This window comes from Corvus moneduloides, chromosome 2 (genome assembly GCF_009650955.1).
Source record: "Corvus moneduloides isolate bCorMon1 chromosome 2, bCorMon1.pri, whole genome shotgun sequence".
NCBI classification, from domain to species: Eukaryota; Metazoa; Chordata; class Aves; order Passeriformes; family Corvidae; genus Corvus; species Corvus moneduloides.
In genome coordinates this window covers 96,263,842-96,290,474 of record NC_045477.1, presented here as the reverse complement: position 1 = coordinate 96,290,474, position 26,633 = coordinate 96,263,842, and the positions used below count along the sequence as shown (strand labels likewise).

General features: G+C 42.9%; 1 protein-coding gene across 3 annotated transcripts in view; it reads left to right on the top strand.

The window, feature by feature from the left end:
- The window catches only part of EDAR (ectodysplasin A receptor), a 71,153-nt gene that overhangs the window by 31,564 nt on the left and 12,956 nt on the right, over positions 1-26,633 (top strand). For all 3 annotated transcript variants that reach the window (XM_032100459.1, XM_032100458.1, XM_032100457.1), the window contains exons 2-5: positions 15,074-15,142; positions 15,849-15,971; positions 17,046-17,227; positions 22,045-22,130. In XM_032100459.1, coding sequence (XP_031956350.1) covers positions 15,092-15,142; positions 15,849-15,971; positions 17,046-17,227; positions 22,045-22,130 — 442 coding nt within the window. In that variant the 5' untranslated portion in view covers positions 15,074-15,091. The remainder of the gene's footprint in view (positions 1-15,073; positions 15,143-15,848; positions 15,972-17,045; positions 17,228-22,044; positions 22,131-26,633) is intronic.

The following is a 26,633-nucleotide window of genomic DNA, read 5'->3' as shown; positions in this document are numbered from 1 at the left end:
TCTCATCTTGGTAGTAATGCCAAATAGCTTATGGGGAAGAAAGGAGAAGAGCAAGTCAGAAAACTTACCAGCTCCAAACATGTAGCAGCTTAATAGATGAGATTTTAGTCTCCAGTAGATCCCTAGCTGACTGCAGGATCCTTATTCTCTCACAGCCTGATCCAGAGATGTGTGGAAAAGAGCTTATAAACTCTTTAATTCAATGCTCTATCCAGGGTGGCCAAGGCTTTCACAAAATTGCTCTGTTCAGCTTTAGACATTCATCTCAAGAAACATGAGGTCACAGTGGAGAAAAATCCAGGGAGAAGCACAAGCAGACAGTGCTCCAGAAATCGTGTCTTAATGGTGCAAGACTGGATGATTCAGAACTGTTTTACATAAAAGATGACCAAGTTAAGGTCACAAATACCTAGGAGACTACAGCAGAGCAGAAGGAAATAATCATCCATGTCTGTAGTGGATAAGAAAAACAGCAGTTAGCTCCAAGTGAAGAGAGATATAGATGAGACATGCAGAGAAGCTTCCTAACAGCAGGAATGGCACAGCACTGGAACAAAGAGATGAGGGGAAACTGTGTAATCTCTGTCACTGGAGGTTCCCAAGATGCAGTTAGATAAAAGATTGTTGGTGTGGCAGAGAATTTCTCTTAGTATGAATCAGAAGAGTAACTTCTCTGAGTGTGAATCAGAAGGTAACTTCTTGAGGTCCCATCTGGTCCTGGTGTTTTTTTTTGACAACTGAATTATATGACAACTGTTAACTATATAATAAGTACTTATCACAGAAACACCTTTTTTTTTTTTTCTGACAGGATGCACTTTAATGTACTGATACAATGAATTATCAAAGGTCTGTATAATTCTCTGTAGATCTCATCAGATGATGGCTTTGTGGTCTGGTCTTTCTGGTGTGTCTTGGAGGTAGATAGACTTTTAAAGAAAGTACAGCTGAGAAGATGCAAAAAACCTTGTTTTAATTAGGTTAATTTAATGTAGCTCTGAGATTTGTTTCAGCGTAAGCTTTATTCTGTTAATGTTACTTCATAAAAATCACTGAAAATTTTGGGAGATAAAGTATAGGAAGAACATCCATTCTGGCCTTGCAATAGGAATTTTTATGTTAAAATAGTTGTCCACAAATACTGCACACATAGACACAAACTACAAAGCTGTCAGATGTGATAGAAATGAAATATAGGGAGAATTAACTTCTTCCATGTTTAGTAATAAACTGCATGAAGGCCATAAGATGGGGATGCAATATCCAAACCAGTAAGCATCTGTGGTCCAAGTTTTCCGATAAAGGTCCATGTGAACTGAAGAAGAGTTTGCAGTATCATCTGAATTGCAGGCAACTGTAATCCAAGGAGAGCCTTCAGCCTCTCATTGTTGCAATTACAGTGAATTCTTAAGTGCCAGGATAGTAAAAAAAGCACTTAAATCTACAGCTGTAAGCTATTCTTCTTCTTTCTTATAATCCTGATAGATATGAATTATCCATTAATTGCCAAAATTATTTTTAATCCTCTTAGAATTATCTTAGCTAGTTTAGCCAGCTCTGCTTTCTGCCTTGCACTGCTGTGCAATCCACAATCTGAGTGATGTACCTCCAACCAGACACAGTCAGGTTCTCCTCTGCCAGGGACCTACTGCACTGTTTCCCAGCAGCTCATCTCTCCCACCCAGAGCCTGGCACATCTGGCTTCACCCCTCATCCTGCCACAGCCATATTACAGCTTAGCAGCTGTGTGGGACCTAGTCAGGCCATTTCTGAGTGCCTCCTCAGCCACCTCCTCTTTTCTTGTGAAGTCCAAATGTGATCCACCAACCTGTGGTGAGGTAAACCTGCGTTCTTGGCCACAAGACTCTCAGACAAAACCCTTCATGGCATGTCCAGCCCTGAAAAAAAACAAAGCAAAGCAAAACAAAACAAAACTCACAAAGCCCAGTGAGAACCTCCTCCTCCATAAGTTCCAAAATCCAGGGACTGATGAATAAGCACAAACTTCCAGCAAGTTCTGCCTCTTCCTAGCCTAGAGGGATCCTAAATAGCTTTAGCACTTCTGCCCAGCTCTGCTCTGAAACCTGTTTAAATATACCCACAGGGGAGCTAGAACAGTGACTGGGATTAGCTCAAGTCATCCAACACAGGTATAGTCCTGGTGCAGGTATCAGAATCTTCAAGGTTGGAAAACACCTCTAAGACCATCGAGCCCAACCATTAACCCAGCACTGCCAAGTCCACCACTAAACCATGTCCCCAAGTGCCATAGCCACATGTTTTTTTAACACTTCAAGGGATGGTGACTTCCCTAGGTAGCCTGTTCCAATGCTTGACCACCCTTTCAGTGAATAAATTTTTCATGATACACAATCTAAACTTCCCTGGATGCGACTTGAGACCATTTCCTCTTCTATTACTTATCACTTGGGAGAAGAGACAGACCTCCAAAGGCTAGTGATAAGGTCCCACCTGAGCCTCCTCTTCCAGGTTAAACACCCTCAGTTCCTTCAGCTGCCCCTCATCAGACTTGTGCTCCAGATCCTTTACCAACTTCATTGCCCTTCTTTGGACACACTTCAGCACCTCGATGTGCTTTTTGTAGTGAGGGGTGAATATGTGATTTACATTTCTCTACAGTCTGAAAAAGACACAGAGAAGCACCCATCTCCTCTCAGCTGTGCAACTGCAAAACCATTATGAGGACCCCAGTGAGAGCACGTTAAGGCCCCAGTGAGAGGGTGGCTGAGTTACAGAAAGTACATGTCTCTCGCAGGGACATGTCCTGGGCAGTCCCAGTCTGTCTGCCAGCTCAGGCTCCTCTGAGCTAACCGGTTCCTGCACGTGCACTGCTCAGGGGGAGGGCTTCACTCAGAAAGGCAGGACCTGCCCACCTGCCCAAGTGTCTTCTCTCCTGCCATGTAATTCATGTGTTTCACCTGTGGTAGCTGCTCTATGTATACGTATCCCTCAATTTCCAGCTCCTAGGTTCAGGCCAGAATACCTACACGTCTTCCTTCAGAGTGGTGTGTTACTAGGTTTTGTCCTACCGACTAATTCTTCCCTCTAATTCTTGTCACCATCCCTAGACACTCGGCACAGCGCAGCAGAGCTCTGCTGGGGAAGCGTGAGCAGGTCTCTCTGTGCTGCCATGGGGCAGACATCCCAGCTTTCTGTCAAGCTGTCTTCTCCCATGCCTACAAGTAAGAGCTTGAGCCTCATCACAAGGATGGTTTAAGGCTCATCCTGTTCCCCTTCCACTGCTCAGCAAAGGATGGCTCCAATTCTGCTTCCTGAAGCCACAGCAACCCATGCCATTCCATCACGCTGTGACTGCTTCCAAGCCTGGAGGCCCTAGGCACTCTGATTGCCTCTAGACCTGGAGACCCCATTCCGTTTTCCAGAGTCTGCCAGGCAACTGGCCATGGAGCAGCCAGCAGGCAGGACCCCACCACAGGGCAACTGCAGCCTGTGCTTGGCTCTGCTGCTTTCCAATTTCGTCACATTTCCCATTCCTGTTTCCACCCTCGGTGCCCTCTCTCCAGTGCAGGCTCCTGGTCTGGACAACAGCACTCCATGCCTAGACTTTTGCCCTGGTTTCTTCTTCTGCCCAGCTTCAACCCTCCTCCCCAGCTGCCCTCCAGTCTTCATTTCTCTTCTAACCAGAGAGCAGGGAGCCCTCTCCCACCCAAACCCTGGTATATAGGTGTGGCAGCACCTTGTGGGGTTTAACTCTTAAGCAGAGCTCAGAATAATTAAGGGGCCAGATGGATTCCTCCCACAGTTTGGCGGCCCCGGGAGAGCTGGGATGTGCATACATTACCCCTGCAATCCTGCCCACAGCGTTCTGACACCACACAGCTCCTGTTTTCATGCTGTTCCAGGCAGCCTTTGACGGATACAGGTTTGCAATGTGCAGACAGGACCTTTGCCATGTCGAAATGCCTCGGAGCAGCAACCACCCATGTTGGCAGGCTATTAGGTTTCTATAGACTTTCGACAAGTCTCCAGATGAACATCAAACCATCTCAAATCTCCTCAGGGGCTGAGAATTAAAAAAAATTTTTAAAAATCCCACACCAAACTGATTTTGCATTTCAGGATTCCCTGCAGCTTTGTAGCTAATTTGGAGTCTGTTGATCCTGGTGCCAATAAATAGTTTAATCTGTCTCTGTACTCAGACTTGGTTTCATCCTCAGGTTAGCATTGGTTGTTCAAGCTAGCAAGTCAATAATCAACAGTACATATAGGGGAGATACTCATGCATATTTGTTCCATTAAACAGAATGTCTCATGGTAGCTAAACATTTCTCTGGAAATCTTGCTTTCTCAGAAGCAGGTGAGTGAAATATTAGCACTATTAATATATGTGCTAATGCACTGCCCCCCAGTGGAGTCAGAATCCAGTCCAGGAGATCAAGCTTTGCCACTTGTGGAACATGGGTATATCAAAACATTAAATTAACCATTGGTGGGGCAGTATTAAATATATTCAAATGTGTTTTATGGGGAGGATGATTCACATCCGATTTTAAATTTGCAGTACAAATAGTGCTGTCCCAGAATATCTCCTTTCTCAGCAAGCACTGCAGTTAGAGGGAGCAGGTCTTCAGCTGTTTGTGGGAGATGCTTCACATTTCCAAGATTCTAAGATGAGCCATAGAAAGTTCTCATTTTTAAAGAATATCCAAGTCTAAAATGTCTTAAGGCTGATGAGGTATTACACATAACTATTAAAGCAGCTGTAAGGAGCTGTATTTATTCACTACAACATCCCTCATCATCTGGTAGGAAAATGTGTCTCTTTCTGGGTGGTAACAGAAAAGATTATATTTATTTGATCATATTGGACATTTCTGAAGACAACTTTAAATACTCTCACTGGCTCCTTGTTTTCCAAACATTCCTTCACAGAGGTCCCTTTCCTATCATCATTTAGTTTTCCCTACAGCAACACAGCAGATCGTAAAACTTGAGGTTAGGTTCACAATTACATTCAGACTCATGGCATGTCCAAAGACCCTTATCAAAAAGCAGCTTTCCATGACTACAAATTTTTAAACATGCAACTAAACATCTAGATGGTAGAAATCAAGACCATAAGACTGTGACATTCACTGTTGTGTCAGTTATTCTCTGGTGTCATCCTCTTCATTTTTTCCACAGTGCTCTGCCATATTTCCATCACATCACCTCTGTGTCAGGACAGGGTAGTGCTTCTCAAACCACATCTCCATGTTTTCTTGTGCCTGTGTCGCTGGAATGGGATGAGGCAGTGGATGTGCTTATGAGTGATAAAAATATCTTTTCTTCTCAGCAGCTTAGTTGGGTTGTAGCACCATAAAAGGCATCTGAATCAGCTAAATGACCGATTAATGGAGTGAGGAGGAGAAGAAATATAAAGCTGATGTGAAATACAGTATATTTGAAGAGAACATGTAGGCTAGGGTTACCAGTACCCAAGCCAGAGGCAGTCAGCAGCCCTCCCCAGGTGACTGGGGAAGGGTGTCATGGACACCTTGTAGTGCACAGGGGAAGATCACCACCTGGCACAGCACCAGCAGCAGGAATACGGCTTCCTTTCTGCAGATATATTTTCTGAAAACCACATAGGCTTGCCTTCCAGGTCATTAGTTTGCCAGCCTCAACTCCCCACTTCGCCTGTGCTTTCTGGAGTGCCTGCTGTCAGGTCAGCAGGTGGCAAAGCTGGGCCTTCCTATATTGTGGGGTGGCCTGCAGCATGTGCAAAGGTTTCCAGTTACCTCAGTTCCCAGGCCACAGGTATCAAGGCTGAGGCACGAGTGGGACCCATGGAGGGCAGACCCACACCTGCCCTAGGGCAGCCATCCTAGCAGTTTTGCTCAGCTACCTGCAGCAAGCAGCCCCTGGACACCACTGACTCCTTTTTTCAAGATGGGTGCTGATAGCCTATTCCCTCTCCTGAAAAGCCTGTTCCCTCTCCTGTAAAATCACAGAAGAAATAGAGACATTGAACAAATTAAATGTGCAATATATCCTTGGTAGGTAGTACTTAGCTCCTAAGTTCTCCTTGACAAGAAGTTTTAATTCCTAATAACGCAGGTACCACAGACTGCTTGGACTTTGATAAAACATTTGACACTCATATGCATAAGGAACCTGAGATAGGTCCTACAGGTCACATCAAAAGAGCAATCACTGAATTGAAGACCCCTGCCTGGTCTCTCAAAACCAGTCTTATTTAAGAGTGTATTGGGCTGCAAGTTGCAATAAAAAGTGGCTGAGCGTGCCATGCTGGAAAGCAACAGCTGTTCCCAAACAGGCAGGGTACCGTCACAAGGCTGCTGCTTTGTAGGAAGGAGGTCAAATGGTTATTTCCACAAGCTGACACCTTGTGTGGCAAGGTGGTGGTGTCTCAAAGTTTTCCTGAGTCGTGCAATGGTGGTGTTGGGAGAATAGGAATGGAGAGATGTCTTTCATTAGACCAGCTGATAGACCTAGAAAAAATAAACATCTCAAGCCTAGTTCCTTCATCAGGTCCAGAAGGCACCAGTAAAATCCATGCTAACTGCAAGGCAGAAGCAAGAATTCTTGGATCAGTCTTGCTATGCTAATAAATCCCTCTACATGAGAGAAAAAGGTGGTTAACACCTGTGGAGCATGGGGGGGGTGTTACCTGAGAACAAAGTGACAGGCTGTAAGCTCCTGCAGAGAGGAGAAAAAAGGAGGAGGGAAGGAAAAAAACAAAAAAAGCCATTAGCACCTGTGTCGTATTTTTAAATACATTATTACATTTCTGGTATTTTGTAATTAACCCGAGTTAATTGTGAGCTCTTGGTTTGCATATTTTAGCCCAGAGGATAACCAGTTTTTAAAGCTAGCTTGCTACCTTGAAAGGCTCAGCTTGACATAGCCTACTAATGGGTTTATCAGATAAGGTACCACTGGGCTTAATGCGCTCCTTAATTAGGAATGTAAACACCTTCATTAAAAAAGAAATGAGGGCCTCAGAGAAATTATGAAGAGATTTTACGATTATCGACTCAAAAGAGAAAGTATTCCAACAGAGAAAGCCATTTCTCCCTTTTTCTCTAGGAACAGAGGCAGCATACTTTGTAATTGCAACCCGACATGGCATGTTGACCATAGAGATTCCACTGCACTAGGACGCTCCCTGAGATCTGGGACATCCTGGCTGAACAGAGATGTGAGGGACAGTCAGCCTCTCTGAAGGCATGTGTGTATAAATAGATGTGTTTGTGTACACCCACGTGCCTGTAAACACGTGATTCCTGCAGACATGTCCGTGTGATGGGCTGCAACTTCAGCTCTCCTTAGCCAAGGTGGTGGTTGTTCCTCCTCTCGCCTCTCTGCATGTGGTGGTTGGCATAAATAGCAGCCTCAGCAGGTCATAGCTTGCAAGTACCCACAGATATGGGGGATTTGGTTGCTTAGGCGTGTTCCTCTGCCCAGCACTGGGACCGGGAGCTGAGTTTTGGCCTCTATGCCCCATCTCCTCACTGAAGCCGTGGGGGTAGCCATGCCCATGAGATGCGTGGGCGTGTGGGGCACATGGGGGCTGCTCCCCTGGACCATGCCTCAGCCCCCTGCTTGGGGCCGCGGGGCCCGCAAGCCCTGGCTGGTGCTCCAGGCCCTGTGCCGTGCCCTGCAGCCGCCTCTCCCCTTGGGCACCCCAGCACGGCGCCTGCTCGCTGTGTGGCCCCTGTTCCCAGCGGAGAGCTTCCCTCCCTCTGCTCTCTCTCCCTGCTCTTCCCAACAATGGAGGCCCAGGCAGCTTGGGACGTAGTTTTGAATTTAAATGCAGCCAGCTTTTAGTTTACGAAAATAATAAGTCCCCTTCAAACACAGTTATGTAAAAAGTAGAATAATAAAAAACTTAATGTTTGTTGGCAGCGTACGTATCCCTTTGTCTGTTAGACAGAGGCCTGTTGACAAACAAGAGGCTTTTCTGGGACTCTAACATCAAGTACCAAAGTATACATGGCCAGGACCTAATACTGCCTCCATTACCTTTGCCAAACAGTGAAACTGCTGCGCCATTGTTTAATGCACTTGTACAAAGAAGGACAATTCATGGCCAGGACCCTCCTGATGACATCCTGTCTCATGCAGGGACCTGCTCTGCGGTACCCTCAGAGGCACTGCCATGCTCTGCTGCATCTCCCTCTCACTGCATCCCAGCTGGTATTCACTGTGCCTGTCAGCTGCAGTAATTCAGATGTTTTCATGTAAACCATGGAAAAACCAGAACTCTCTGTTGACCTCTCTAACAATATTTGGCTTTTAGTTAAGAAATGCAAATGTACTGTAGAGCTAAGAACAGACATTATTTGTTGAATGGTCACCATGGGACTTTTATTTTATTTACAATTTCAATAAATTCTGTCAGTGGTTACTGCAGGATTTCACCTCAGCTCCTTCCTGTAAAGTATTTCTAAATTTCAACCATTATTGTATTTAAATAATAATACAATAATAATACAATAATAAATACAATAACCAACCATTCTTGTATTTAAAGAATGAGAGTCTACATTGTGCTAAAAATCATCTGCTTCCCAAATATTGTGGTCTTTGAAGGTAATCAGCAGCTCCCAGGAATAGATCCTGAGAAATAGAAGCAAAGTGTAAGCTAAACCCTTATTGGTCTTAATGAAAAACTGCACTGTTCTTACAAGATTACCTGTCATCTAGAACAGTAAAGCATAGTAAAAAGGAAAAGGTTTTAGAAAAGCACCATCATTGCTTTGGTAGTTTATATTTTCCTAATAAGCTTTCAATTTTCTGCTCCAAATGGAAAGCAGTACTTGTCTCAGGAGAGCTTCTGAATCTAAGTTGTTTCCATATCAGCAGTTTTACCTTGTCCCTGGAAGCAAAATTCCAAAAACAAGTTTCCTGTCCCTTGGGTAGGATTAGATGGGGAAACTTCTTAGGAAACAGTGATGGAGAAAGCACTGAGCAGATGTGGCACTAAGACAACCAACCCATCAGACAGTGAACAACTGTGTTGCTGCTCATTAATTCTCATCTTAGAAGTATTAGGCTGGGGAATCTAGCATGTTCACTTGCAATTTTTCATGGTGATGTAAGATCCATCTTCCCACTATTTCCATGGAAAACACAGATGCCCTCTGGCAGCTGTGAGCTGGCAGCAGGGCGAGCTCACCTGGGTGGTGGAGCAGGAGATCTGCTGGGGAGGATGGGGTGCAGTCCTAATGTGCCCCCAGCACCACCACCTTTGCCAGAGCTTCTTAAAAGATGAGTCCAAGCCCTCCAAAAACAAATACATGAGCAAGGAAACCAGGAGGAATAATATGACCACTGTAGCACTTTCTGGCAGACATTAGGAGGAGCTGAAAATAATCAGAAAGTCTTCATGGAAATCACCTTAGAAAAAACAAGCAGAGGTGGAAAGCAAGCCTACACCACTGAGGAGAATCCTTCTTGGGACTGGCCAAAGAATTCGAGATTTTTCCCCCCATTATATATATATTTACATATATATATATATATGTATGTGTGTGTGTGTGTGTGTGTGTCAGAAATATAAGGTTTCTGGGGTTTTTTTTCCTTAATTATGCATCAGGACACATCACAGATTTATTTGTTTATTTATTTATTTGTTGTAAAACACCAATAAGAAAGCAAAAGAGCCTATGTAACTTATCCTAAGATCAGGGCAGCCTTTTGACTGGGGGAGATGCAAATCCCTGCTCACATTTTTTCCCTAATATTTTCTTGTTTGTATAAAGCAGTAGTAGCCCCCATGGCAGGAGGTCATGAGTGCCTTTTCCCTACAGTATCACTTCCCCATCAAAACGTCATCTTTCCCAGCATGAAGGTCACTGAAGTGGATGTGTTGTGGTCTCAGCCTGCAATATCAATGAATTACCATTTTCCCGCCCAAAAAATCCATCCTATGCTCACTCCCCTCTCTCCTCCCCTAGTGGCTTGAGGCAGCAGGCAGAGAGGTTGCTTGTGAGCCATGTGCCCTAAGAGGACTTTGAAGCAGGAATGGAGATCACAGTGGTCCTCCTGCAGTTCCAGCCTGGCAGGGTTAGGTTTTGGAGAGATGCTGCTGGCAGGTAAAACCTATGTCAGCCTAGGGGAGAGGGTGAATCAGGGCCGTGCCAGTAGCAAGGGGGCTGGGGCACAGCTGGCTTGGTACCAGCCGTGTGTGAGCTATGGGAGACCCCAGCATCCTCTCAGACCTTGTTAATGCCCCCTTTCTGCAGAAATGTGTCAGTAATGCAGTGTGTTGAAAAAAGCCTTTCCTTCTTTCCTGCCTTTGCTTTGTTCCTGCATGGTAGCCACTTTTTGCCCTGAAGACCTTCTCATAAAGCTGATGGGTTGCCTACCTGAGAGCTGACATGTCTTTATGTAAGGTGAAAAAACAGGTTGGAATACCAACTTCCAGATGTAGTTTCCGAATAAGCAAGTCTGTAGGAGATGGATGGCTCTTCATTAGGCTTAACTGTCCCCAGGTCCTCAACACACAGCGCCCCCATTAACAAATTAAAGAATCTTTTGTCTCGTCTTGTCAATGCTGTTCCCACTGGAAGAAGTCTTGTTTCTGTGCCCAATCAATCAATTATTTTTCTGACAGAGTTGCCAGATCACAGGGCAGTTAATGTTTTATGTGTAGCTTGGGTTGTTCTCACTGCCTTTTGATGTTTCAGGTAAAAAGGAAGAATGGAGTTGTATCATTTTAGCACTTTTTACATCTCTCTGAAGAAATTTGTAAGGTATTTGCAAGGTCAAAGTGATAAAGAAACAGTGGGAAACAGTGTAGTTGGTGTTGTCCTACAAATGTAATAATGTTCCGTACAATGTTTTTTTGCAAAAATGCAAACTGGAATTAAGGCTACAAAATCATTTTCTTCCATCATCTCTGTGTTTCCATTTACTTTCAATTCTCTGAGTTTATTCTGTCCCCAAGCATGCAGTGCCATCATTGTAATTCAGTGATGGGCTTCCCTCCTGAAAGCAAAACTCAGACTGCATCTTTTTTCGGAAGTCTGGAGCCAGACTGAACTCTGCTGCTGAACTCTGAAGCCTGTGAGGCCCTGCAGTGAGGATTATATGCTTATCTCAATTAAGAAGGATTTAGCACCATCAGGAGCATACAGAGATTATCTACTGAGCTCATGCAAAAAACTGTGATAATCTGTGGAAAAGGTGGTTTGTGAGGTTCCTCCCATAAACCCTGGGAACTCAGGGCAAGTGTTGGGGTTTGCTGGTGGTCCCTGTGAAGTACATGCAACTTGCCCACCTTTATTTAAATGAAAGCCTTTGTCTTGCATTCTGCTGTTGTTAGTTGGGGTCTTGGATGTGGATTGATGATTGATATCAACTTGCCAGCTACTTAGGAATTACATTCCTAGCCACAGACCTGATAACCAAACTGTTGCTTAGGAAACGCCAGGAAAGAAACGCATACAGACCTATCGGAATTGGCACAGTTGTTTGAGACATTGGTTGTGCCTTTCCCTCTCACAAGGTTGTTTTCTGTCCTTGAAGTATATCTACATCAGTGATGAAACTAAAGAAATACAGATACCAAAAAGCCCCCATCTCTCTACGTAAGAAACATTTCTCTGCTTCAATCCAAGTGTTTGTTTTCCTCCTTTTTCCAACTGTATTTTAAAAAAACAAAAAAAAATCTATGATAGGAAATTATTTTTCCACTGTACTACTTACTGAACCCAGAGAATTAAAAGAACATGTAAGGTCATCCATTGAAAGCTGTGAGCTTTAGCTTCATCCAGCAGCTGTGGTAACCTCATTGTTTGCACATTTCATATATTTACTCTGATTATACTCATTGATGCTGTAAATATCATGGCAGTGCTACCTAATAATCTAAGTAAATTATCTAATTCAATGTCTAACTACAATGCATGATGCTTTTTCTTGTTTGGACAGCATGAATGAAGCATTTTCTACCTGGTGATTTATTTATTTAATTACTTATTTACTTATCTGCCAGTTCTTGATAAGAAACCACAAGGACTGTACGGACGGATTTTTGGTCTGAGAGGAGAAATATTTTAGTAATAGGATCCCAGTCATCTCTTTTCTTGTTCCCTAACTTTCTGCTTTGCAGTCTACAGGAAAGTAGCTGAGACAAGGAGTCTTTAATATTTCTTGCTGTGGTTGCCACTGGGAAAATAGTCTTCCTTTTCCTGTCATCTTATGTGTATATTCTTACCAGCTATTAACGAATATGCCCAAAAGACAAAAATAGCTGTAATTAGCAACCCCCGCTAGTCATGACGAGACTTGCTGTGTGTTGCACACCTGATCCACAAAGACACCGGTCTATGTTTTACACCTCCTCTCTGGAGACACCCACACGTCCCAAACAAAAACACAAATCAGGATCTCTGGAGGGCTTGGCAGACAAGCTGCCGGAGATCCCAAATTCTTTAGGAGCGATACCATAGTCCCAGCAAAAAACACACCTTCAGCTCCTTCCCACTCACTGCTTCATGCCATCTCACAGGAGAAAGTCATTTGCTTCAGCCAAAGTGGAATAATTCATTAAGAACTAATTTCTTTTAATGGTTAGGGGCCATAATGTCTGGTCACCCTTTTTCTTGCTTCTTGGTGGAAGCTGGCTGGTTTTCTGTGTCTTCATAGGTGTCAGCTAGAGACAAAAGCGATCTGGCACTAGATCCCTTGTTGTGTGGATGGGATTAATGAGTGACAGATAGCATGGTGCAGATATAATTTACCATGCCTGAAAACTGACAGCAAGGCCAAGAGCATCCTGGCATACCTTGGTATCTCCCCAACTGAGTAACTACCTGTGACCCTACTGCCAGAAACCTCCTTCATCTCCCTCCCCCCACTCCCATGTTCACTCCTGTGTTACAAAATTAAAGTGTTTTGAGTTTTAACTCCAAAGGAGGAAAAAACCCCAACTAACCAACCAACCAACCAACCAACCAACCAACGAAATAAAACCAACAGAAATAACACAGCCAATTTATGGCAGTGTACTTGAACAGGAGGATGAATACCAAAATTTAACTTTTTTGATACTGCCATTTGCGGGAAAAGTCTCCCCTGGAGTTCTAATCTAGGCATAGTTAGCACTTTGAAATGGTTTTTTCCAGTTAAAAAAGTATTTCCCATATGCTTGACATATTGCTGCATAAAGTGATGGAATGCAGGGGGAAAAAAAGTATGTTTACATACAAAACATACCCCACATGCATATTTATATTAAGAGAGAGAAAAATATTTTATTTGTGTATGTATAACTTGACACTGTCAACATTTTATGTAAATAAATGCCAAATGAAGAAGATTGTATTGTACATTAATGGGCTACACTTCTTCATTTCCATTTTTCAAATCTGGCTATGATTGCATACAAGTATCTCAAACAGCGAACATCTGGGTGGCTTGAAAGCAACTGAAGAGTGTTTTTGCTGTAGCATATACTCTTACTGTAAAGTTACAGATTCAAGATTTACTGGGGAAATTTTTGTTTCTGAGCAGCCTCAAACTAGTTTACAATAAATGTGATTGTTTAGCAGTATCAGTGGGGACACAGCCTTAATGATATTAATATCTAAGGTCTAACAAACTCTTTTATAATTAGGGTACAGTTTAACATACATATGCATTAAGACAATATCCTTGGAACTTTTCCAGGTGACTGCACTGCCATAGACAAAGCCTTCATCCAGCTTCATGTTTGACACTTTATACAATGCAATTACTATTTTCCATCTCTTACCTCCAGATTTAGGACAATTTATCTCTGATTCTCTTTTGTTTCTAGGTTTCAAAGTGCAGTTTCCTGCACAAACGAGTATACTCATAATTCAGGTTGTCCACCCACCCACCCAGTTACCTGTCTCAGCTAGCCCAGTTGCTGGAAGGAACATATAAAGCAAGTTCATAGCTTGATGCTGGAGTGATATAATCTTTGCTTAATCTACTTAGTGTTTAGAAATGTAAATGTTAGCAGCTATCTCAAATACTAGAGCACTGCTCTAATGTAAGTTGTATGCTCGAATGTGGCACAAAGCAGTCATTGTACTCTTCTGGGAGGCTAAAAGTCTCCCAGCATCTGAGACATGGAAAATTGAAAGAGTAGTTTACATCTACTAGGACCAAAATGTTGCAACTGTATCTCAAACACTTGCAATTTGAAGCTCTAAAATCCCTAGGCATATTATGTACTGTAAAAATAGAATTAAATAGGTTGTATCATGCTAAAAAAACCAGTTTGTGCCTCCTTTTCCTGTCTCTTTTTTCACCATAGAAAGAAATACAGTACATGAGTATGGAACATTAGCTCTTATTCAAAATTAATCATTTTAAGAAACTAAATAAATTATCATGTGTGTTTGTAACGTTGATTTCAGCCTTTCTTTTTTTCCAACTGTTTTAATAGCTTTTCAGATACAAGGTTCGGCTCCTTCCTTGGGTTTAACTTCTTAAATCTGCAGTTTGCTCAGCGAGAACAAAAAGCAGCTGATGCTTCCTAAAGAAGGGAAAGCAGCTCTGGGCTTTCTCAGTGGATCCACAGGAGCTGGCAAGGGAAGCGCAGCCCTGGTGTTCTGATTGCCCATGCTGCTTGCCATTGGTTCACTCGCTGGCTCTGCTTTGGCTGCTCCATACGGATCTTTCCCAGACAAACCCGATGTAGCTCTAAGTAGTGTGGACACAAGCCAGGCTACTGATCCCCAGCCCTCCTTCATTTAGTGGTCAAGACGCAGCCCTTCGTTCCTCTGTGGGAGGATTTCTCAGCAAGCCAAGGAGTGCCAGAATTCAGACTTGGTTCTTCATCTTTCACAGATTTTTGTAGATATGGCAAAACTGGATTCCTCTCTGCCATTTTCTTCTCAAAGAGAAGAAAGAGGTGCAGTCAGGGTGTGTGGTGTCTGTGTGTGTGCACGACTGCACGTGCACAGCTCCCCCCTCTTTGTTTAGACCTCTGGGCATCACTCCCGTGTAACCTTTGTTCTTCTTATGAGCCCTTCTGTTCTTATTTTGGCAACACACATAAATATTTACTCATGTTCATAAACAACCACCAATTCTATCTTTTCAGGTAAAATATCCAGAGAGCATGGCTCACCTGGGTGAACGTAAATGGACTCATGTGTTCCCTTTCCTGGTGGTAGGTATTTATGTGTGTACATGTCTCTCTAGCGTGCTAAGATGACAGGGTTCTGCTTGGGTTGCTCACAACCACCTGTGAATTATGGCAGAACCACACATGACCTAGGGACTGAACCTCAATGCAGTGTACAGTTTCCATTCCATAAAACACCTGAGAATGTGCTGCTTAAACCGTGGCTGACAGGAAGGAGGGGGAAGAGGAAGGACCCATGACAAGGCAGAGACAGAAGGTGCTGGAAGAGCAGATTAGCCTGGGTGTCACATGAAGCACAGCCCTATCCTGGCTGTGGCCTGGGGCAGTGCATTATCTTGGGTTGTTATAGTTGTCCCTTGCAGTCACATTTATGAAGGCCCATTAGAGATGGGAGTGGTGAGGGTGTGAACACGGGCATTTGCTTGTGTGGGAGAGCATGTGAGTTAATAGGTCAGGAACCACAGCCTTCAGTGTTTTAAGGAGTGGCTGTGACAACAAGCATGAATGTCAGTCTCTGAGAAACTCTTGGAAGTACCAGGTTGCTGAAACCTGCATCTGCTTCCATTCAAACAGTGTCACCACCTCTGCTTCTGAGCTTCAGGGCTGTTTCACGCTGCGGTGCTGGCCCTGCTGCCTGTTAAGCCTCAGCAGATGGGCAAGGGGAGGGGGTGAGGCATGGAGGACAATGGCAGTGGAAGTGACAGTGCTCTGGAATGCTCTCTGGTGACAGGTCTCCCTGGTGTACTCTGCCAGTGCCGAATACTCCAACTGCGGTGAGAATGAGTACTACAACCAGACCACCGGCATGTGCCATGACTGCCCCAAGTGCGAGCCGGGTGAAGAGCCTTACATGGTAATTTCAGCTTCTGCTGCTGCTGGGGGGCACATATCGAGCACCAAATGCGAAAAACAAATGCTTTGTTACATGGCAGTAATGTGTGGGTGGGAAAGGAAATGGGGAAGGGAATGGATGCTTGAGCAGGAGCGCTCACACCTCCAAGTGGGAGCTAGGTATCGTGCATGCATGCCAGCAAACCACATCCCAGGAGCAGCCTGTTAGAAGGGATACTTTAAAAGTTGAAAGGTAAAAGTTCCATACACAGTCTCTGCCAGCCTGTTCTCATCTCAATAGTTATTTAGAATCTGATGCTGATGTTCCAACACAGAGCGATAAATCGGTCAGTCTGGCCCCCCACACTGAAAAGTTAATTTTGCTCTCCTGCTAAGATATTTTGGCACTAGAGGAACTTGTATGTTTCTGCAGTATTTTAAATTATGGTTCCTAAGTAACCATTTGATTTACAGCAGATAATTGTTGCTTATTAAAAAAAATAAATTACTGAAATCCTGTTTGGTTTTTAATGGGATAAACATCCTATTGCAAGCATTTCACACAGTTGGTAGTCCCGAACAAGTATGTTTGAATAATAACCAGTTGTGTTTAGTTTTATTTAATCTAAACGTAATGTTCGGCTGGGACATATGAGTTCAGAGGTTACAAAATCTCATCCAAACATTGCCTTTTGGGCTGTTCCCTCTGGGGTCTCCTAGCCTGAAAGCTGCTGATAGCCCTGCTGCAGCTGTTTCTCCTGTAGGAGTCTTCTCTACTCTTCCATTTTCAGTTCACTTTCTATCTAAGCAGCAGCTGAAATTCACTTCCACAATTTGCTGGACTGTGATAGAAGTAGTATGGGGGGCCACTTACAAGCAGTATGGTGCTCCAGTTCCCCTTCTCCCTCTCCAGCACGCAGCGTGCTGCATCCTTATATCCCTGCATGGTCTTTTTAGGATAGACACTAACAGGCCAAATGACAGACTTCTCTCCCCTTGTGCTGCAAAGCCAACGGAGCAGGTTGTGAACATTCTCTTTTGCTAGAAGTTGGTGTGCAGCACAAGTCTGCTTTTGAGTGACTGCGTGTTGTTGCAGACATGTGGATATGGCACCAAAGATGAGGACTATGGCTGCATCCCCTGCCCTTCAGAGAAGTTCTCCAAAGGAGGTTACCAGATATGCAGACGGCACAAGGACTGCGAGGGGTTTTTTCGAGCCACAGTCATGACGCCTGGTGATCAGGAGAATGACGCAGAGTGTGGTCCTTGTCTCCCAGGGTAAGGACTTATCTGTGGACATTTGCTCTACCCAAGGCACTGGGAAGTACTTTTCTAGTGTCAAAATCTCTGACAGCCTCTGCATGTCAAAGCTGACTGTTGGTACAATACTGGTAAATTATGCTTTTTCATCTCTGCTAAAACAATACATTTAAATGTTTCAAAAGCATTGGTGAGTTTAATAAATCATAGAATCGTAAAATAGTTAGGCCTGGAAGGGACCCTAAAGAAGATGTTTTTAATCTTACTGAAATCTAACTGAAGAAATAGCTGTTTGGAACAACTAGAAAACTTTTTCTCTTACTAGAAATGGAAAGGGAGCAAGCACAGGTGTGCAGAGCCGTTTTAAATGATTGAAGAAATCCAGCTTGGCTTCCAGCTGTAGCTTCAGAGTGCCACCTTCCAAGTCCTGCATCCTACAAATGAGCTGCATGAAAGCACCTTGAACACTCTGTAGGGTCTATGCTGGCACTACAGCATGTTTAGGGGTATAAAATATCTCCTCTCCGGATGTGAACAGCTGGCACATTTGTCAGTAGTTGACAGCATTAGCTAACATAGCTGTTCAGTGAGATTTACCAAGGCATTTTAGTCTCTCGGGTCCTTCCTACACAACAGAAAGGAGTCTAAGGAGCTGTTAATGTGTTGTGTGTAGTGTTGTTCAGAGTCAAAACAAGTTTCAGGCTGGCTGAAGGGCTTGAAGTAGATGCTATTTATTAAGTCCATCTTTGTAATGGTCTCTTACACTCGGTATAATTCTGATAATAATGGTGAGGAAAGAAATCGCTACACTGGATATGTTTATCCTTTACAATATGACACCTGAAAGTTTGCAAACCCAGACATATATTTGCACTCTCAACAGTTTTTTGTAGGATGAGTAAATTCGCTAAAGTACAACCTCACCTTACAAACCTTTTCCGTTTCTGCCACTGTTTCTCTTTGGTTTAGAGAGTAATTCCTGCTGACATTTGGTTTTTATGCAGTTTGCAGATGCTGTATAACCCACACTCCCTATAGAACAGGAAGCCCTGTTAAAGAGGCCCTGCAAGCTTCCAGGTTTATTTTGTCAGTGAGTCTGTGTGAAATTTTCACAGTTTACAAATAAAATGAAGGACTTGTCTTGCTGCCAGCCAAACAGACTGATGATAGGATATGTTTTGAAAAAAGCTCCCTCTTGACTTCTCCTCGTACATCATAAAGAGCAAGAAACTTAAATAGTGGCCACAGTTGCTGTTTTGCAATTTTTGTCGGGACTAATGAGGTCACCCAGGTGGGAGCAGGGTGCTGGCAGAAAATAATCAGCTTGCACAGCTGGTGCTTGGGGAGAAAGCTCAAAACATCATGTTTGCACAGGTGTAGCCTGTAGCAGAAACTGGTCTGCCGGAATCTGGCTGTGTGCCGCTCCTCCTGCAACGCTCAGGTCCTGGGATTGTTTGGCAAAGCCAGCAGTTAAGGAGAAACACCCTTTCAGTTCAAGCTTGAATAGATGGAACTCCCAAGATAAACTAAATATGAGCTAAAACATGCTCTGAAGCTGCCCTGACTCCTCATGCTACTTAGAGTCCTCAGAGTTTGCTCCTGTGTTCTGGTGGGGGAAATGCAGAGCCTGTGTGTCAGAGCAGAGAGCTGGTGAGTAGCTGATTGTCCTTATTGCCCCCAGTGCCACAGGGACAGCCAGGAACCAGGGTGAGTGGCAGCTGGGAGGGTGCTCCCTTGCCTGAGCAGTAAACCTTGGAGAGCCCCTGAGCTGATGTGAGGGATAAAAACAAGGCTTCAGTTTTCAGAGGACTGCTTCCATAACACACTGCAGACCTTCCCAAGATAACCGCCCACAGATGCTGCCTGCACTTAAGGACGTCTCATCCCTCTGCTGTTTTTCACCAGCTCAATAAAGAAGCCTGAGGAAAAGATGAGCATATGGCACATTCTGTACAAAAGTTTTCAGACAAAACTGATCTGGATGCCTTTTCCAGTGGTTACAAGTGCCATCCTCTGTCCTTTGCCTTAAAATAAGTGCTGGATAATTATACATTTTTCCTTCAATTTCCTTTTTTTCACTATTACTGATGACCAATTTTAGGGAAGAAGGAGACCTTTGGTACAAGAGGAGAGGTCATCCACTATATAAAATAAAAAATAACACTGTCATCCCATATAAAATAAAAATAACGCTGTCAGGCTCACAAGAAAGATGCAAGACAGGGAAGATTTTAAAGGCTTGGTTCCAAAGCTGTGATCCTCAAAACCAAAGTCCAGTTGCCAGTGAACTCTAGAGGTACCTAGACTGAACCTCCTGGGATGCTGCAGGCTTCATCCTCTGCTCCAGCCCAGAAGTTCTTCCATTATGCCAAATAGGACAGGTTAAGAATGTGGAAATTAGGTGTGACTCAGACTGTTTCCCTCAATGGGGTGATCCATTAGGTGTTGCTGGAGTGTGACTGAGATCACAGCCAACTATAAGCAGCAATGGCAGGTCAGAGCAAGGGTCCCTCTAGCCTGGTTGTCTGTCTTTATTCAGCAGTGGCCGTAAGGAGTAAGAACAGGTCGTGTATAAATAATACATATCCCTTATGCTGTCTCAGCACCTATTTTCAGCTTGGGGTATGTCCCCAGTCCCCTCACAAGATAGAATTGCAATGGGATCATTTTCTTTTTAAATGCAGTTAGAAATGCCTCTGCTACTGACACTTCCCCATTTCGTGTGTTTGTCCATGGCTACAGCAAACGCAGGGTCAGTTCTCTGTTTTCTGTATGAAAAGGTTCAGCCAGTGAATTCCTAATGAAATTAATCCCACCCTTGCTGGTCTGGATAAGGCAGCAGATGCCTCCCCCGAGGATATTCCTCCTTGCTGTCTCTCTGCAGACTGTCCCCTGCTGAGAACAGCTCCTGCCCCGGTCCCAGGTTCCCTGTTACAGTGGGAGGGCAGACCTAAACCCGGGTCCAGGTCCCCGAGTCTGGAATGACACCACCAAGGTTAGCACAAGATAAGCCACTGTGGTGTTAAGCAGGAAAACAAGTCCATTTTTCACCCTAGCCTCTATTCTTGGATTTTGCCTGTAGCCTCTCCAAACCTGAGCCTGGCAGGTGGAAGGAAAGAAAGAATAAATCTCATAGTGGAAGAGTAACACTGTGAAAATTTGTTTTTTCCACTAGTGAGTCATTTCTCTGTAGTTGGTGATATAAAACTATCACGTTTCCAACATTACCTTTAATATCTGGTGCATTGGAAAGTAACCAGAAACAAAAATCTGTTGCCAGTACTTCAGGGGGATGAATAATTAATGCTTGCAACTGCAGAGCTTCCTACTCACGTGAGCAAATGGTTGCCGGTTGTGAGCATCCTCTTCAGTTTTTTTTACATGTCCTCCACCATTCTGCGTTGTGGTGAAAACCAATAATTATTCCACCAGCTTGATTTAATTAAGTGTCAGAAGGATTGTTTGTCTTTCCTAAACCAACACATCTATTAGGCTGTGGATCCTAACTGTCCTGCATTTTTCTTCATAGATTTATATGTATCTTTGGCCTTCCACTCTTTCATTTTGTGGTTTGGCAGTCTTTTCCTGTGTATTTATTAACTGCTTTACAGCCTAAAATTATGTAGGCCCTCATATGAGAGGAAAGATGAAGTTTTAGAGAATAGTAGAGTGGTAGATGGGGCACAAGAGATATTTGAAGGAAAGAGTGAGGATGAATCTTTTAAAACCAGTAAGAAAGAAATGAGGAACGCTGTGTAGCTCCCCTGCTCTCTGAGTTTCCTCCAGGCCTTGTCTCCTCCTTGCATCTCTGTGTACTCTATTTGCTGGACCTATATCCCTTATTTGCCATTCGTTAATATGCCAACTGATTTTGATGGACTGTTTCAGCAGCGACTTCCTAACAATGCATACATTTTTCAGAAAAGAGCCCATACTGCACATGCACAGACAGGTACATAAGAGCAGAAAAAACAGATCCCCAGTTGCATAAAATGTTCGTAGTGTTGAGTTCCTGTCTACACAGAATGGGTTATGAATTTATTAATCTCTTCATTAAAATATGTAGTGATTTACAAGTGATTTGTAAAGACATATCCGTAACATCAACAGTATGATGTTATATCAACACGTGTATGATTCTGATATAATTACTCATTAGGGTGCATGTGGATCCAGCTCTTGAGTAGCCAATTACCTTATTTCAACACTATTAGCAGCCCAGAAGTTCAAATTATGAAAACCCTTCCTTCACACTGTAATTCCACTATCAAGGACTAATTTATAAACAATACAGCCAGGAAATTAAAAAAACAAACCAAATCTGTGAAACCTAATCTGCCTTGCCCTGTAAGGGTGGTGCTTTCCTGTATTTTTTATTATGATCTGGCTCAGATTTGGTTCTAAAATGATAGAGATTATTCTTATGGTGTTTGTGAATAAAATTAGCCAGCTCTATCCAACTGGTGGTCTTGCTTGAAAGATTACTGCTTCAAAAAACAGCATTCTCTTATTTTGAAAAATCTTATTTCAGGGCATGCTGTAAACTGCAGCTTGAACTCAGCAGGGAGACTAATGTTGTTTTAGGCAGTGTTACCACTTCTTGTCATGTCTAGATGTTTGATTAATTACATTTTAGGAGGAAAGGAAGAAGAGAAACACAGTCTCTATTCAGGCAATTTGAAAAAGAAAAAAAAGAAAGACTAATCTTTGCCTCAAATTGCTTATAAAAGTTTTTTAAAATGATTTTATCTCCATATAATTGGTTGCTGCTGAGCCATGTTCAGTCATATCATATTAATTTGCACTGTTTTGCCTCATCTTGCCTTTCATTGCAGTTACTACATGCTGGAAAACAGACCTCGGAACATCTATGGGATGGTTTGCTACTCGTGCTTGCTGGCGCCTCCCAACACCAAGGAATGTAAGTGTTCTGACATTTCTATGCATTTCATCTGGTTTTGACCTAAAATCATCTGGATGCTCAATGTGAATTCTTTCAGTGATGATAATTATGTTCAAGCAATAAACCCAGCTCCAGTTGAGCAATTTCTGCTTCCAACTAGCCTTGCCAACAAAGGGAGGGAATGCTTATCATTTGAGGAAAAATCTTTGATTTTAGGATCTACTATTGCTCATTTGTTCTCCAGTTTTCATCTGTTAAGATATCCCATGCAGGACTTATTAGGGTAACTTAACCAGTAGGTCCAGGAAATGCCATGTCTGTGTATTTTTTTTAATTGACTTTCACTTCACCTGTGAGGAAAACATGGGACAATTTGTAGATTTGTAATTTGTAGGAGTAAAAGGTGCATCACACCTTTTCATGTGCTTTGGCAAAGTGATTAGAGGGTTGACATTGATGTATGGTGGTCAGCGCTGATAAGACAATTAATTCTGTGTATTTCATTGACAAAAGAGTCTGTAGTTTGCTAATTGAAAAAATTATGTATCGATGTGTGTGTGATGCCCTAGAGGTACCTGTTCCTTTGCATACCATGCACATGCAATGGTTTATCCATCCTCATGCCATGGGGAGGAGGGACAGCTTGCACCAGCACTGTCCTGCAGAGGCAACCCCACAGAAAACTGCTTTCTTCTTTAGGGGGCAAAGAAAGTGAGAAAAAGAAAAGGGGGGGAAAAAAAGGTGCTGTGTAAGCACTGCTCAGCAGTAATGAAAGAATTATCAACACCAGTTTGGTCACAAATCCAAACCTTAGCCCCATAGTAACTGCTACTAATAACATTAGCTGTACCCCAGCCACACCCAGGACAGAGAGTCATGGTGGAGATGAGGGGATAAGGTAGGAGGATGCAGATGCACCTGGCTGCCCCACTGGTGGGAATAGAGCCATGCATGCTGCTAACCCATAGCTGGAAATTAATCCCTTGCTCAGCTCTGATGGTCTGTCTCAAATACATGCTGAAATGGGTTTTTAGTAGTATCAGACATGTTATAACTTACTGATTTTGGAAGAAACCACCAGATCTTATGACTATAACTCAACTAAAAGAAAATAAATCTTTGTCTTTTGTAGGATATCTGGCAGATACAATAGGTAATTTGTTTCTGTAAGGAAAGTATGATCAGCACAAATGATTAACTACATGCAATTTTTAGCTTGATAAACACAAGAATAAATATATATTATCTTTGTGAGGAATTTAGGCAAGTGTATAAACCAACAAATTGACTGGGTACTAAGATAAAAGAAAACATTAGTCCTAGAAAGACTAAATACTTCCATTTTTATCAAGTCCATGAAACCAACTATTTGATTACAAGTGTTCAAAAAGCTAGAAAATGTCTTAAAATCCAAGTCCCTCAAACCACTAAGCTCAGGTAATTTGGTTTAGGATATCTAAATATCTGCACCCCATTTGGAATGGCAGTGCCCCAATTCATAGGCATTAATTTGTACTCCAGATGGAAAATCAGCCTTGCTGCACAAGCCCCTTGAAAAGCTCCCTGTTGCTGTGGAAGGCAGTGTAAAATCTGGTATTAGCAGATGATCTTTTTCACACATTTCACTGTTGTCAGATTATACCAGTCAGAGCAAAGACGAGGTGATATGTCAGTGTTGCATAACTGTGGAATTTTTCGAGGTTTGCAAATTCCAAGCTCATCTAAGTGATGCTCTCCAGGCACATAACCTTAACATGAGGATGCAGTTTCTGTCACATGAAGGATAGTACCAGCATTTTGGTAGGAATGGTTCCTTTGTGTAGAACAACTTCTGCTTATTAACTGGCTTATTAACTGGATGGAGATCCCAGTATGAAAACTCCAAATGGCCCCAGGAATCTTCTGTTCCTTTGTTGAGACTTCAGAATAGCAATGAACAGCATTCAGGAGCCTAAACCCCACACTGCAGTGTTGCCTCTCCCCCAGTGCTCCTGTTTTTCAAACTCTCCTGCGTACATCACACCACTGGAGAAAGGTGATCCAGCACGTAACAAGGAAATGAGAATGGCAAATTACTTAAAAATAGGAAGCTCAGGATGACAAGCTCTGGGTTTATAACTCTAGACAGAAAAGTGAGGCCAGATAAACCCTGTTTCAGGCCTTCATTAGGGCTGAGGCAGGATGGGAGAACAGTGGTGCTCTCATTAGCTGGAAACATTCCTTGCTGGGGAAGTGCCTGGACTATGTGTTACAGATGGTCAAGTCCAGGGGTATGTGCCCCTGCATGGAAACTTGCTCAGGGAATTTGTCTGATGACACGTTTTATCTGGCAGAAAAGTATTTGGGTTTGATCAAAGGGTAAGAAAATATTTTTCAGCTCATATGCAGTCAATAAAACTTGAAATGGCCAAGGACACAAGATGAACACCCCATGCCCAGGCATCTGGAAATATTAGAGTAAAAAGGACTTGAAGTGAGAAAGAAATTTCTTGATGGGCCTGTGTCACCTTGTTGGGATATTTTTCCCTCTCAAAGGACTTGAGACATAAATAGCACAAAATAGCATGGAAAAGAGGGGGAGGAAAGGGAGATGCTTCACAGAGGTCAGAGGTTTAATTGAGCCAAACATGTCACCAGTTTATGGTGTTGAAAATCTCACTGGTCTGAAGGATGGGAGCAACAGTTCTGCAGCCTGGGAGGATTAACAGGCTTCAGTGGCAGCTTGTAGGCAGTGGGACTCACAGGGAAAGGGCTGTGCATGCATGAGCATAACAATGTGTGCTGTGTAGCAGGAAAGCTTTTGCTTACTGTGAAAAAGGTAAACTTCACCATAAAGACTGAAGTTTGTCCTACCTTGTGCACTGTGAAACAGCTGTGTAAGATTTCTGGCCTCTCAGCACGCAGCTCCCTCGAGTCTCCTGTGCAGGAGCCTCCCTGCTGAGCACAGAGGAGCATGATGAGAAATGCCAAAGGCTGAGAACTTCAGCTGTGCTTGAGGCACTCATGAGCCATCAATGCCCCTTGCTGACACTAAATGGGGATATGATACCTCTGTGATAAATAACAGCACTGCAAACATGAGGGGAGGCAGGTTTTCCATGTGAATCAAAGCATTAAGGTAATGAACACCAAACCACTCTAAGATGTGGCTTCCCACAATTAATGGTGCTGGGTTTTCTGTCAACACCTCTGGAACTGGAGTCACTTCAGGCCTCTGACTATGTCGGGTGTTTTCATTCTTTTTCTTTTATCCATTGTAAAAGTATATGCAAAAGACAGAAGATTTAGCCATATATGGAGTTTCTCTGGCAGAGAGGTACAGTTACTGCTGGAAGAGATTTTGTCTTTTAGCAGCTGAAACTCTCAATTAGTTTATGTATATTAACTCTCTCTTTCTCTTCAAACTTTGATATTTGCTCCTCCAGTTCAAAAATGTTGGAGAAAAACAAAATCAACCCCCCTACAATAGCTTCAGGAACACTTACTTTGAAGTTGAATTTACACAGTTACATCAAATATGCAAATCCTTTTCCACTCACAGTATATTGGTCTAGAGAACTTCAGCAACTGATTGAGGGTTTTCTTGTTAATCTACTGTATATATTCATAAGTGTGTATGGGCATAAAATACTTCATTATTTTACTTCATTATTTTATTTTATTTCATATTTTTTGCTGGTTTTATATATAAAACCAGATACAATAACCAACTTGTGTAAGTTTTTACGTCTCACACCTACCAATGATAGCTTGGGAAAATTAAAAAACAAAAAGAAGAATAATATCAATAAAAGAAAACATATGTGGTCAGGCTACTTTTTAAATACCAGAGAGCAAATGACATCTAGAAACAGAAAGAGGATTTTTATTATTGTATCATTAGACCTTCAAAAAGAATTAAACAGATGAGATGGAAAAATTGACTGACGATGGCTTCGTGTGACGAGCTGTAATCAGGGAGGCACATCCACACCCATACTGAAGACTCAGAGCTCAGCCTCCTCAGTTGAAGGGCTTAACACAAGCCTAATGCCAAAACCACTGCATTAGTTAAAATAGTTCTTTCAGAGATTTTTACTTTAACTCTCCATTCTTTGTAATATCACTAATTTCTATTCCTTTCCAGTTTTGTCCTTTTGTAATACAAACAACATCAGGACTTTTTTTCCCCTTCTGTTTCAAATTATGCCTACAAACGAATAGGCTTGTTATCTGGAACTAACAAACTTTTTTTCTTTTTTTTGAGTTGTTTGATCTCTGAACACCCATTTCCTCTTCACATGTGTACTTGGAGAAATGTTGAAGGTCGTGCTTTATTATTCACTGGTGGTATGGCCTGATTCTCATCCCCTAAGGATTTGTCCATATTTGGAAAGGAACCTAACCTTAGGATAAAATTGGCCAGCTTCAGCCATCAGCCTTGATGGGGAGGGATCTGAGAAGAAAATGTGGGCTTTGCTGTCTTCAGCTGCTGGGAAAGCTGAGCTCAGGTATCCCTCAGGAGGCTATGTGGTCCCGGTG